General features: G+C 39.7%; 1 protein-coding gene across 1 annotated transcript in view; it reads right to left on the bottom strand.

The window, feature by feature from the left end:
* Window positions 1–1060: 1060 nt before the first annotated feature.
* Window positions 1061–15027, bottom strand: part of DAAM1 (dishevelled associated activator of morphogenesis 1) — a 175349-nt gene continuing 161382 nt past the window's right edge. The window contains 5 exon segments of the mRNA XM_047079568.1: window positions 1061–3815; window positions 5090–5260; window positions 8689–8820; window positions 12578–12638; window positions 14527–14634. Of these exon segments, the coding sequence (XP_046935524.1) occupies window positions 3606–3815; window positions 5090–5260; window positions 8689–8820; window positions 12578–12638; window positions 14527–14634 (682 nt within the window). The 3' untranslated portion in view covers window positions 1061–3605.

Genomic DNA, 15027 nt, shown 5'->3' on the forward strand with positions numbered 1-15027 from the left:
CAGAAACATATTGTACCCCGAAGTTATTTTTTAAGGATAAATTGAAGACATAAAAGGAAACACAGTGATCTAAAAGTTTCCTATTTTTTTCCATATGCAATACTCCATAAGCAACTGAGGTTTAGATGGTTTTGTATGTAGCTCCACCCTCAAATGTATAAATTGGTAATTGTACATTAGTTTGTAGTTTGCAATAAAATATCTAACATGCAGAAAGAAGGCTCTCTCCCACCTGAAGGCCAGCATAAGAGAAAAGTAGTAGTCTTTGGATACCATGCAGTATGCATTGACTAGAAGAAATGCAAGATGGATGGCAATGTTTAGACCATCATGAGTCCATTCCAAAGATCAGAAGGGCTTAGGTCCTCTATCAACCACCAGGACAATTTGTTTTCAGCTTGACTTCAAATTGGGCTGAGGATGGCCAGGCAGCCCAAGTGATGTGGCCAAGAAAAAGCCCAATTTTCAGAAGATACGATACACATCCCTTGTTCTATACAGGTGACACTTCTGATACTGATGTGTATCCTATATATATTTTAGTGTTTTATTTATTTTTTGAGAGAGAGCGTGAGCAGTGGAGGGGCAGAGAGAGAGGGGGACAGGATGTGAAGCAGGCTCTATGCGGACAGCAGCAAGCCCCACATGGGGTTTGAACTCAAGAACTGTGAGATCATGATGGGAGCCACCCAGGTGCCCCTAATAAATTAATTTTAAAAAAGGAAACGCTTCAAAATAAAAAAGGCTTTGATTCTAGAGACTAGACATTCTTTTTTATACCCCAAGTTGAATTATTCACTAGTAGCCCTACTGGGCAACCGTATAACTCTATGGAGTCATACAGAGAGGTTACAGAAAAGTGACAGAAAGAGGTAGCATAGGTCTGTGGACATATCAGATGCTACCATAGCAGAAAACTATACCCTTCTAGGTCCAGCCAGGATGTACAAATTTAAAAATATGTATTTTTGACTTACTAAACAATTTGCAATATTTAATAGTGCAAAGTAAAAAGACGTTTGGCAATGTTCTAATGACTCATTGAAAGCATATACATACACCCAATGAATTCATCTCTTTATTGCATATTGCTTTTTTAAAAAAAAATGTACAATCTCATGACACATACAACATTTTTTTTCTTGGTACTGTAACAACAGTCTTGCACCTAAAGACTAAGTGGTTCCAACTACTAAGCTAATAAGATACAAGACATATAATTAAGTTTACAAATTATAATGCTTTCTTTTTGGCATTAATTTAAAAAAACAAACAAAAACCTTTAAAATACACACCCAAGAGAGAAAAGTGGCTACTTACACCAGCACCAATCTAAAAAGTAGATTTTTTTTTTTTTTCCAACAATGGCACATGGAATTACCTGCACAAAGCTTTTGGGAAAAGAAACCAAGAATGGAAATGGCAAAGGAGGCCTACCAGGATGGCCGTATCAAAATGAGGATGATTACCAAGGGCAAGAGGGACAGGCTACGCGAACTTGCTCCTTTAGGTGACACTTCATCCACTTGTCCATTCCTTAAACTGTAAAACAAAGCCATTTTCAAAATACAGTTCCAAAATTGAGCCAGACCAAATTTCTCCTGCTATGAATAGAAAAGAAGATAGAGGCACTTTAGTTAAGGAAGAGACACATCCCTCATCATATCCCACTCCTCCTCTCCAAGCCTTTTGGAGCAAATCTCTGTCTGCACCTCTAACTGGGTGTATCTGCAGACCTTGGTAACTAGGGGCTGGGGAACACAACCTCTGCTGTGTTTTTATGACTGTTTCATGTGCTAGAGTCATTTACTTCCATAAAACATGTAGAAAGTCTCTAAGTTCGCAATGAAGGGGGACAAAACGTAAAACCACTGCTCTTGACAACTCGTTGAGCACTACTTCACAGCTTTCACGCAGTGCAGGGCCTCGCCGTCTGCACCAAGCATTAAAGTTTATACAAAGTATTTTTAAATAGCATGATTCCTGTACAGCGCCTATTGGTATTCTATTCACCCCTTTATCCCCGTTAGAATATGAGCTCCTTGGGGGCAGGGACTTTGTCTTGCTTATCACTGTAGCCCTACTAAGCCTGGCACATAGTAGGTGTTTAATAAATAATTTGTTAACTGACTGAAAAACTCAATTTCGTGAGTAAATAATGTTCTAGTGCAACAGGACAAACTACTCTCTCCACAGGAAACCCAACCACAACAGGATTGATAGAAAGAAAAGAGAGAATCTTAGCCCCTCCCTCCCCCACTACAAATAAATAAAGCAAAGCCAAAAAAAAAAAAAAAAACCCAAAAAAACCAAAAAAGTAACAGTCCTCTTTATATATAATTTAAGGATATTAAGAGTTGGTAGGTTAATGGTAAGCATCTATATTTTATTTTCTAATGTTCATTGTTTTTATTCATTTCTCCCTGAGAGCTTTATCTTTTGGACTGAAATTTTACAGGTAGCTTTACTGACACACAATTTAAAATGACAACATATAAACAACAAACCATTTCAAACATAGAGATAAATAGATCTTGGCATCTCTGTTGGTGTTGTTGGCATTTTGTGCATTCGCTAAGTGTCCTTTAGTCCAGACTCATATTGACAGAAGATGCACCCTTGTCCTACAAAATAGAAGATACAAAAGAAAAAAAAAAAGGCACCCCATAAAAAAATTTAAATAATTTTTTATCCCTTCAGAGAATTCCTCCTTTTAGGTCTTGGGTGGGAAACTTTATTTTTAAAGTTTATATATCTACATTGTTAGAACAACAAGCACATTCTGGCGATCTTGTTTTTTAACAAGAGCGTGAATTGCATGTAGATAAATAGTGTTCTTTTCAAAAGCCATGTAAAGAAATCTTCAAGAGCGCTTGGCAGAGAACGCGATGAAATTAGGAAACAAAATTGATGCCCGAGTTGTAAATTCCTAAAAAAGAGTCTGATTGATATTCTACATAATTCAGATTGTGTGCGAGATATTCTTAATAAACATTTACAGCCTGCACCCCCACACCAATGTCAGAAATTCTAAGCTGGTTCCTCTTAATTACTGATGCTCTACACCAGCATCACATCGTCAACTATCAAAAACCATTTTAAATCTATATTTTTCCAACACCAGTTTCCCCAGTGAAAATAATTTCTAAGTATACCAAGCTTGGAAACCATAAAATATTTCTCAAGCCTTTTTTTCTTTTTTTCTTTTTTTCTTTTTTTGCTTTTGTTTTTCTTTTTTTACTCTAGGGAATGTCTCTGTCATCTCTTTCAGGAGACAGCATTGTGCTTCTGAACAGCCATGGTGTTCAGGGGAAGAAAATGAGCCATACTCAATATGAATGCATACACAAAGGGTTTCTGAGCACATACATTAACACAGAGTTTTGTTTTTAACCATACATATAGGTCTCCAGACAACACTCAGACTTCTATATACATTTTTTAATATATATGTACACATACATTTACATACACACACATTCACGCATTCACTCACAGATGAAGGAAGAAATTGCCACTGTTTGGATTGCAAGGCAGTGTAATGAAAAGTTCTAGTCACTTCAAAGGGCTGCTAATGAGCTTCCTAAAAAAGTATCCAAGGAAAATTAGAAATTAAGTTTTGTGACGGGTCTCTCTCGGCTGCTGTCCGTCATCTGGTTGGTAATACGCTTGCGGTTCCGTTTCAGTTTAGAAAGGTCTTTGTCAAACACTTCTCCTGAGCGTAAAGCTGAAACCAGGTCATCGAACTCTCCACCTTCTTCACTATTCTCTTTTGCTTTCCTCATTTTACGTTCCCTTTCACGCTGTTCTTTGAGCTGCAAATAGAAAGCAACCTCTTAGAGAAGCTTTGTTTTCGGTGGAGAGGAAGTCTGAAATAATAGCGTTGCTTCAGCCACATCAACCCATGTGCATCTATGGCTGCTAAGCCCCCTGGACGTCACAAGACAGGGGTAATTGGGACATGAGGTCTCATTTGAGAAGCAATGAATAATGATGAAAAATGACCACTACTCTGTGATTAGACACTCATCGTCTAGAATCTAGGTAAACTTCATGATATTCTAGTTAAAACAAGAGCAGTCGAGGCAATTCATATTTCTATAACGGAACCAGAAAGTTATCGCTATTAAACAGACCCCAGATATTGCTTTCTATGAGACACCAAAGCAAATGCTCATTAGGCCACTCTCCTTACATCAAAGGCTTAGCTTGAATTTCCTGTGGGTGCCTGGAGCCTGCTCCATACAATTTACTACTATTAAAAGCCAAATTATACATGTGCATTTTAGAAAACTTAGATAATTCATATAAACAAATGAGGGAAAATCATTCTTAATCCTACTGTTAAGAGATAAAGCATTGTGAACCTTTTGGGGGTACAGCCCACCACTAGCATTTATCCTTATTAAAACTTACCTTATTAAAAAAGAAAAAGATTTCATATAGAAATACACTTATAAGCTTTTTTGTATCATTAAGTATTTTTTTTTTAAGTTTATTTATTTTGAGAAAGACAGAGACAGCATGAGCCGGGTAAGGACAGAGAGACAGGGAGGCAGAGAATCCCAAGCAGGCTCTGCACTGGCAGCACAGAGCCCGATGCAGGACTCGAACACACAAACTGTGAGTTCATGACTTGAGCAGAAACCAAGAGTTGGCCGCTTAATCAACTGAGCCACCCGGGCGCCCCTATTAAATATTTTTTAAAAATATGATTTTTAAGGACTGCATAAATATTCCATTATGTAGCTATTATTGCATTTAAAACTGCTGCCTCGTTGGTAAACATTTAGGTTGTTTCCAGGTCAAACTACTGTAAAGACTACTATTCTCTTTGTGCAAATTTATGATTATTTCTTTAGAATAATTTGTAAGAAATGGAACTCCAGATCAGAGGATGTGGATATATTTTCTCAGGCTTCGGATATACACTGCCAGATTGCCCAAGAGCAACTTACACCGATTTACGCTCCCAGAAGCATAAAATGCCCTCCCTCCTGCTGGCACATCGCAGCACGGTCTACAAACCAAAGAGCCGCAGCACTGAACTTCCAGGAGTTGGAAACGGCCAGTTTCAACATTTTCTTACCTGAGCCTCCATGCGAGCACGGCGTTCCTCTTCCTCCTTCTTCTTTCTCATGTTTTCATTCTCTTGTTTGGCTTCCGACACAGCTTGGAGAAACTGATCAAAAATGCCAAAGAACTCATCCGGCTGGATTTTGCCAGCCTCTTCTCCAAAGTGTTTCACTGCTTTAGTAAACTGGAAGAAAGGAGGTTTTAAGAAGTTCAGTGTTGTGAGAGAATTCTGTGATCAAATAGAAATCTATCTCTCTAGAAGGAGTGAAGCGCAGGAAGAGTCAAATATAACTTGCTGGATTTTAGTGAGCCTGTATTTATCTTTGGCTGCTGAACAAGCCTATCACTCATGTCTAAAGTAAAAAAAAATTAATACTCCTCAACTTTTGAAACCATTTATTCGTTTCCACCTCATTTCAGCCTAACACCAATGATTACCTACTATGACTTTTTATTAACTAAACAGTAGTAAAAACAAGAAAGCAAAATATCGTAGGGCAGAGCACTCAAGACATAAAACTAATAGCAAACTCAGCAGGGGTAGGGAAACTTGTACTTTCAACTTTTCTTTGAAGTAGTTTAATATCATTTATTGGTGCCATATGGTTAATATCAAAAACAAATGGGATCCAGGCCTTCTTAGCTGCTTTCCCTGATCATGTTGTGTAGCTGCTCGTGTTGTGATATTTCCTGGGTCTCAATTAGAAAACAACTGACTATGGGATCATTAATGAAACCCCTACTTTAGGACCGAGAATACAATTTTATTCCAAATCCTTTGTTTTGCAACCCCTTTCAATACAAATCCTCTTAAAACACCGTAAGAGCAAAATATTAAGGGAGAATTTAAAAAAGTTAATACAAACATATGGATATAGTAACAAAATAGTATCACCAGTCTCTTCAGTTCTTTCTTTTATTTTTTTTTTCATGTTTATTTATTGATTTTGAGAGAGAGTGAATCCCAACTGGGCTCTGCACTGATAGTTGGTCTCGAACTCAAACCGTGAGATCATGGCCTGAGCTGAAACCAAGAGTTGGATGCCTAACCGACTGAGCCATCCAAGCACCTCAACACCTCAAGTTTTCTTTTCTTTAATTTTCTTTTTGGACTGGTGAATGTGTCAGTTTATTTAACATTTTATTTTAGTTCTTCAAAGTGAAGTACACTTAACATACAGTGTTATATTAGTTTCAGGTATACAATGTAAGGATTCAACAATTGCATACGGTAGTCAGTGCTCATGAGGAAAAGTGCAGTCCCCATCTGTCACCAAACGTTATTGTTCCCTGTGTTGTACTCTTCTGGTTTTACTTCTTCTGGCAGTTATCTTCGGAACTCAAGATCGCATGCTTTCAGGAGTCTTAGTGGTATCATGACTATCTAAATAATGCTCAATGCCAGTCATACTGTTTGCTGGAATTTTTCTTCCCCCTGTAAGGATCCGATGCCGTTACTCCTGAGCTACTAAGGATGGTGTTTACAGCTTCAGAGTCAAATGAATTCCTAATCCCTATGCCTCATCAACTACTTAACATTTTCCAGATCTTTAATTTTCTTCATTTAGCATATGAAGTGTTTATGCACTGCCTCCAACCCATGAATTTCTAATTGCTTTTATTTTTCTTGCATTACTTGCCTTTATTATATTTTTCTTCTGATATTTTGCTAGTACTATCTCCCTAAAGGAAACCTTTTCAGTATTTTCTTTTCCCCTAGTTTTTATGAAATATAATTGACATGCAGCACTGTATAAAATTAAGGTGTATGGCATGACGACATGACTTACATATATCGTGAAATGATTACCACAATAAGTTAACATCCATCACCTCATACACACACACGGAAGTGTCTACTCTCTTAACAACTTTCACGAAGGGCATGCAGCACTGTTCCCTAGAGTCATCACCTTGTACATTACAACCCCTATATTCATCGATCTTATCACTGGAAGCTTGTACTTTTTGATCACCTTCCTCCAATTCCCCCTCAACGTTTATTCTGAGATAAAACTATGAAGTAATAGATGTGTGTGCACATGACATTTTATAATTGTTATTTCACATCTTTAAATGTATAATAAAAATGTGCTTTTACCATTTTTCTCTTCACTGAGTTGTTCTCAATGCTTTACTTATTTGGAAATAATCTACTAGACATCAGAGTTCTTTAGGGAAAAATACATTGTTCACATGACACGCACAGAGCTCTAGCCTGCCTTCATGGCTTTATAAGCTAATTTCTAAAAGTTCTGGTATGAGCAAAATGGCATTAGACAGCCTACAACTGAGTTTCTAAAACACTCAAGTTCATGCACTTCAAGCCATCCTGAATGATCTTTTTATCTAGGAATTCTAGTGATGATGAAGTCATGTGTATTTTAGTCTTAAAAATCTGAAGAAAACTAGTCCCAGACTAATGTTCCCAGACTAAAGTTCCCACACTAAAATTTTTTTAAAAGTAGGTTGTGCACAAGCATGTGTTTTTACCTCAAAAATTAACTGTAGAGTTGATTCTTATAAAAATTCTTGAGTCCTTAATGAAGTAGATTCTGTACTGCCTGGTTTGGAGTGGGGGACGGGGAAGGGTCCCTTCCCTCCTGTACAGGAGGCACACATAAGACATGGGTGGGGACTATCACAGTGGAGGTTGCTGGCATCAGTCATGGGACTTTTAACAGCAGTCATCTGAACATACATTCTCCTTCCATTTATTTAATAATGTTGGAGGTCAGGTTTACTGTTGAGACTAGCTAACGTATCCTAATACGATCTTCTTCCGAACTTTAAGCAGTTGTGTGTGCACTTTACATAAACAATCATCTATATCTATTACTAAACAGGTGGCTACAGGGAATGACATCCATTACTCAAGTTTCAAAGGAAAGATCAAGTTAAAGCAAAAGAGTATTATGGCAACTGAGAGATGAGCAGTGAGGAAGAACTCAACAGGGTGGCATAGGGGCCTGATATGATTTATTTAACTATGAGAAAGGGGGGGGGTGAGAGAAAAATGAGACAATGTGTACATGTATATAAATGGGTATGTATTTTGGAAGAGGAAATAACGAGGAGTTAAGGTCTTGGTTATTAGCCAACGAAAACTTTTCTTTTAGAGGCAAACAGCACTTTAAATAGCAAAACTCATAAAAAGCACCGTATTATTAAAACATATGCCTCTTGTAATGAGGCTGTGAATTAAAGTGTATCTCCTTTAATAAGGTCTGCTGGAGAGTTCAAGAGGGAATATCCTGCCTGAAGTCTCTATCTCAGGAGAGCATATAACTTACAGCTACTAAGACACTTGGCCTTGGTCACACCTGATCTCACATTTTATCTGGCCTCTGGTTTTCATAATCGACTCTTTTCTGGTTTCCAGAGACAAGTCAATATCAACAACAAGACAACCAATATCAACCAAGAGAAAACTGCAGAATATTTTCTGGTTTTATACCATCCAGATACTTCGAGGTCTTGCTAACCTAAGGGCAACATAGGTTAGACAAATAGGGGTGTGTTCCAATTGATCACAGTCCTAGATATGAAAATACAGAATACCTGAAGTGTCAGCCCTGTCAAACAACACTCGGTATGCAACGGGAAACTTACCAGGTCTTTAGCTTCTGCTAGAAGGTCTTCGACATCAGAGAAGCTGAAGCTGGCTACTGTGATGAACTGGCTGACCACAGACACAAACTTATCTCCGGGTTGTGGGGGCTGAGACTTTTGATATTCCAGCTCCTTCGACACAGGAAATGGATAATGTCAAGGTGGGCTTCAAATGCAGATGCACACACACCTTGTCTAATTTTCCATATGCCTCAAATGTAGCAAGTCTGAATGGTGAACACATCAGAACCTACTCCAAACCATTTTGTGATGCCCTAGCTCCCTCTGCCCCTCTGCCCACAATGCCTGAGCCATGCCCAAGCTGTGCCCCTGTGCGCGCACATATTTGCAAACTGCAATGTACCAATCGTTGGAGCCCTTTATTGGTGTGATTTTTTTTTTTTTTATTTTAGAGAGAGAGCACAAGCGGAGGGGGAGCAGAGGGGGGAGAAAGGGTGGGGGGAGGGAGGGAGAATCTTAAGCAGGCTCCACACTTAGTGTGAAGCCCGATGCAACACTCAATCCCATGACCCTGGGATCATGACCTGAGCTGAGACACCAAGAGTTAGATGCTCAATTGACTGAGCCACCCAGGTGCCCCTGAGATTTCGTATCCCAGCTTTAGGATATAAGCAGATTAGCACTGGGATACAATTAATAGAAGTTAAATAAACAGCAAATTAGATTCAAAGGGTGTGTGACTGAAAGCAAGAGAATTTAATCTGTTGATACTCTGTGCTCAGAATTCTGGTTGCTTGGTTTTTCCTTCTTTCCCTCTGGCTATATTGAGGCTACATGATGATATCTGGGTCAGTGGGATTTCAACTGTCATGTTTGGCACCATAATTGTCTCCCATTTTTATTCTTGTCTACACCATTTTTTTTTTTTTTTTTGTGAACAGGCAGGCAGGAGTATTAGTGCCTTGTTAGTTATCCATATTCTCCATTACCAGGGTGATGAACATACAGATTATTCAAATCTAATTTTCGTAATTAATTTCAACCATTGCCAGATGCACTTTCTTTATCTCACCCTCTATGAGTGAGGGATTATTATTCTAATTGTACAGACACATAAATTCAGGTGTGGAGGGATTAAATTCTTGGCTCATAGTCTAGTAGCTGAAACACGATAGAGCCAGAATTTGAGGTCAGATCTGTCTGACTCTGCACAGTCTCAGTAACAACCATCTTGCCTACCAATGACTTAATCTGGTTCTATTTCTATACGTGCTTTGGTGGAGGTACTACCAAGCAGGAGTGTAGAAGTCATAGGCTATGGTTCTGATTCAGCTCCACCACGGATTTGGTTCTTGTCCATGACAAGTGGCCTCGGCCTCAGTTCCTTCTTTGACAAAAGGCAAGCAATATCCATATCATCGTGAGAATCAAGGAAATAACAAGTAGAAATTTAGAAAGCATGGAACTTGCTTCGATTGGAATAAACTGCCATGATTCTAGGACTTTGGCCTTGCAAGTGAACATGTATGTATGTGAGGTACAGAGATAGAGTAATTTGAAAGTATTTCATAAATGTATTATTCTCTTTCATTCAAAGGCAGAAGATGAATTCCAACTTTGCTATCTTCAAGCAGTATAACTGAATTGTGTAAAGCACAACCGGGATACATGAATATTTAGATAGGCCAAGGTCTGCCTCCCAATATTTCCTTCCAGGGCTACATCTTGACATGCATGCTGCCAGGGGGAGGGGAAGGCTCCTGTAGCCCCTTTCCTACGAGAAGTATGTTAGTGTACATGACCCAGGTGCTGGACAGATTCAAGCAAAACCACCTTTAAGAAACCCCAAACACAAAACCTCCTTGGACCCTCCTCCCCCCTCCATGTCTTGCGCTGAACTAGTTTAGATGCAAAGGTCAGAGGATCCATTATCAGGCTTTAGGGCTGTGTCATCACTGCCACACTAGTCTCAAGAAAGACTTCCACTGGGAGGAAATGGGAATGAAGAGAAGGCTGTAAAAAAAAAAAAAAAAAAAAAGCCTTATCTCAAACTGCCCTGAGCCCATTGGGCCTCTGAAATCTGAGGAGGACCATCCTACTCGCTCACTCAGTGTCTTGACCCATTGGGGTTGGCAGAAATATTTCATTCAGTTCATCTCCCTTTCCTTTTGAAAGAGCATCCTCCCCATGCCCGGCCACAAAGGGGGCGGGGGGGGGGAGCCTTACAAGCTTCCGATTTATAAAAAACAGGAAAAGATTAGATATTGTGACTTTAACTTTTATTAGAGCTATGTCTTCCATGAAGTCAACTGCTTTCTATGGCAGGAGAAAGGAAGGAGGTTCTTCATGGCATTACTGATACACGACCTGAAAGATACTTAAGAGAGGGGCCACCTTGCTAAGCTGCCTGAAGAACAGTCTCCTTTGTCAAGTACCAGACCGGAGGGAGGATCACTCTCCTAAGCAGGTTTCTTGTCCTGACCGGCCCCTCCTCACTGGTGGCAGAGCTGTGTGGTATCCATGTGGCACTCTGCCCACACAGTCATGTTTAAGTGCACCCACTCCTCTGCCTCCAGCAGGGTGGCCTGCTTTCCTTCCACGGAGGCCCGGCCCAGGTAGTTTTGCACACCAGGGACAACCTCACTCCTATGTAACTAAGTTTACCCCACCCTCCTTCTTTTTTTCAGAATTAAAAAAAATTTTTTAAATTTATTTTGAGGGAGAAATAGAGAAAGAGAGAGAGAGAGAGAGAGAGAGAGACAGACAGACAGAATCCCAAGCAGTCTCTGTGCCGTCAGCACAAAGCCCAGTGCGGGGCTTGAACTCATGAGGTGTGATATCATGACCTGAGCAGAAATCAAGAGCTGGCAGCATAACCGAATGAGCCACTCAGGTGCTCCTACGCCACCCTCCTTCTAAGCCACAGCTCGAAGTTCATCTCTTCCAGAAGAGAACCTTCCTCTAATCAATGCCAGTCATTCCACAAGTTTTGGACTAGCCAAGTCCACCCTTCTTCCTCAAGGCATTTTTGTAACCACTGTGCTTATCTGGACGTGGCCAGGCTGAGTAACTGTGAACGTTAGCTGGACTCACTGCTCTTGGCCATTTCAACACCCGGAGGGAAGGAGTCGGAATCATCATGACCCCTCGTCTAGAAAACGGACCGTTCGCCCAAGTGTCTACTCAATAAATACTCCCCAAAGGACCAACTTCAACACAAGAGAGGTGTTCCACTGCTCTACTGAGAGTGAACATCACTCACTTGTTTTTGTTTTGTTTTCCTTTGGCATGTCTTTAATCACATGCTCAGAACAATCCTTACAAATACAATCCACTGGTTTTATAGTGACACACATTTTCAAGGCTTTTGTTATAGTGTGGTAGTCTGCAAAAATGACCATTAACTTCTTCCCTCCCTTTGATGCCTCCTTTCCTTATTCTTTTTTTTTTTTTTTAAATACAATTTATTGTCAAGTTGGCTAACATATAGTGTATACAGTGTGCTCTTGGTTTTGGGGGTAGATTCCCATGATTCATTGCTTACATACAAACACCCAGTGCTCATCCCAACAAGAGCCCTCCTCAATGCCCATCACCCATTTTCTGAACATCACTTGTTAACAGAACATGGACACTGAGGGTATCCTTATCTGGCCAAACCCACTTTAATGAGTCCTGCTTTACAGGTAGGAAATCAGTGTGACCCTAGCTTCCCAGTTCCTGCTCCGGTGACACCCCAGGACATCCTGCAGCTGAGTCGCCAGGGTAACACAGCCAGCCTTTGCTTCCTCGTTGCTGCTGTTTTCCTTTTCCTTTTTTTTTTTTTTTTTTAATCAGTAAATGTTTATGCTGGGCAGACCACCATGCCAGATATCATCAGCACTCGCAGCAGCGGCGAGACTGGGAATCAGAAGAAACACGTACTTACCATCTCTACTGCTTTCAAGCCACTTCTCAAGGTACTTATTTCTTTGTCCAGCTCAGTCATGCTGTTGTAAATAGCAACATTTTAGTAACCAACATGCGACTTGTATGTACTAAATAAATAATGGGGTCACATATCTCATGCTTGGAAGTCCACCCTAGTGTAGTTTCAATGTTCAAAATTCCCTTCCATGCTCAGATCTCACAGGAAGATAAAATTTTAAACTTAAGCAATTTAAACATGGACTTATGGTTTTTGTTTTCCACAGCCAGTAGGTACATTTTATAGATTAAAAAGAGCAGAAATGCCTGTCATCTCTACAAAAATAATTCATGTTTCAATTTCACAAAAATCTCACTTAGGCCAATTATCACATGTAGAAATAAATATTTTGCCATACGTAGCTCCTTTCGAACAAGTAAAAGAAACCGCCTTATCCACAATCATGCTCACATTGTATTCTTCATAATTAGGGCACTGCTTTTCACTGAAGCTCTGGTAATGTGAGTATTACAAGGTGATGGCTTAAATTTCAATCAACAATGGTATTTCTTCAAGTTGTACTAACTAGATCTCATTGTCTCTTTTTATAGAAAAAGTTTCCTGGATTTCTCCCATAAAACTTTCTATCTGAAGGCTTTTAAACCTCAGAGATTATAACATAAATCTTGTGGATAATTCAGATGTAAGCAAATTCACCAAAATGTCATTTACTTTAACATTTTAATTTCATGTCTCACATTTCTACCAAAGTCTACAAAAAGAGGGAAAAAAATTAACCTACTCTTCATCATACTTTTCAAATTCACTGCAAAAGATAGTTTTAAATACACACACACATTTATTTTTTAATTCTTTTTATTTATTAAAATTTTTTATGTTTATTTTTGAGAGAGAGAGAGAGCGCGAGCACAAGCAGGAGGGGGCAGAGAGAGAGGGAGGCACAAAATCCAAAGCAGCTCCAGGCTCTGAGTTGTCAGCACAGAGCACCATGCAGGGATCAAACCCATAAACCGCGAGATCATGACCTGAGCTGAAGTCGCACACTTAACCGACTGAGCCACCAGGCACCCCTATTTTTTTAATTCTTTTAAGTACATTTATTTTGAGAGAGAGAGAGAGAGACAGAGAGAGAGAGCACAAGCAGGGGAGGGGCAGAGAGAGAGAGGGAGAGAAAGAATCCAAAGCAGGCTCTGTGCTCTCAGCATAGAGCCTGACGTGGGGCTCAAACCCATGAACTGCGAGATCATGACCTGAGCCGGAGTCAAGAGTTGGATGCTTAACTGCCTGAGCCACCCAGGCGCCCCTGTGCATTTATTTTTTTTTAAAGGGCCAAAAGCAGGAGGGAAGAACAACAAGGAAAACTGCCTGCTCTTCAGTCTCTGAAAAGTGGTGTGAAGTCTGTGGTGAAAGTTTGGCAACTTTCCATTTTATTTTTAGTTTCTTCATTTGCATAAAGACTGCTTTCCATTAAAAGGCTGCCTTGGTTTCTGAGAGTGTGTGCACATGTGAAAATTACTAGCAACGCCCTGACATTTACATTCTATTTGCTTAGCCATGTTTCCTCATTAACTAAGAGTGCTCCTACCTGTATGTAACAGAACTACCTTTTAAAAGTACTAGTGAAACTGTATTCCTTTCTTATACTCTTAATAACCCAGAAAATTGGGTTTCCTGGCGGTTAAAAATTGCATGCAGGAGTAATCCAAAGGAAATACAAAACATGTATATGTGTGTGTGTGTGTGTGTGTGTATTCATATATATACATATATATTCAAAAGTATGTAACTTATTTCAGTGACTTGGATAGGATTCAAACTTTACTTCATATGCTACTCAGGGGAAAGCAAACAGAAGGACCCTCTTCACGCGATGCCAGCTGACCACCTCAATGGCTAAAGCACAGTCCAAGTGATTTAAAAGACTGAAACAATTCACAGGAAATACTTACTTTACTTTTGCTGCTTGAGGAATGTCCCGCAGTTCTTCATTTAGATTGAGGACCTTGGGGTATTTATTTTCCACAATGGTTATGAGATAGTGCAGAAGTGTAATATTCCTACAATAAAGGAGGAAAAAGTATTAAACATGGTTAATATCTGCATATGATTTGCATATCCAAGTGGCTGAACCTGCAAGAATGCTATACTCCTGCATTCATTTTAAAATTTGGAGATTCCTTTAAGGCAGGGATTCTCAAGAGAAGGGGATAAGGGGAGGGCCTACATGGGATTTACATAACTTACGATGAAAGGAAGCATATCTCTTCTAAAAGGGAAGGGGATAAGAATTACTACTTTGGCTCATAAGAAACATCCTTCAAAATCTGGATGACAGAAATGAATTGGAACCACTGCCAGTGGGGACATAGCTTCACAGCGCATCCTCCCAAAGACAAGGTGTGCCTGAGGTTCATGACAACGGGATGGGGCCAGCCGGGGTGGGGACGGAG

This window comes from Lynx rufus, unplaced genomic scaffold (genome assembly GCF_022079265.1).
Source record: "Lynx rufus isolate CCGP_SWC_20201006 ecotype Redwood Valley unplaced genomic scaffold, mLynRuf1.p SCAF_17, whole genome shotgun sequence".
NCBI lineage: Eukaryota > Metazoa > Chordata > Mammalia > Carnivora > Felidae > Lynx > Lynx rufus.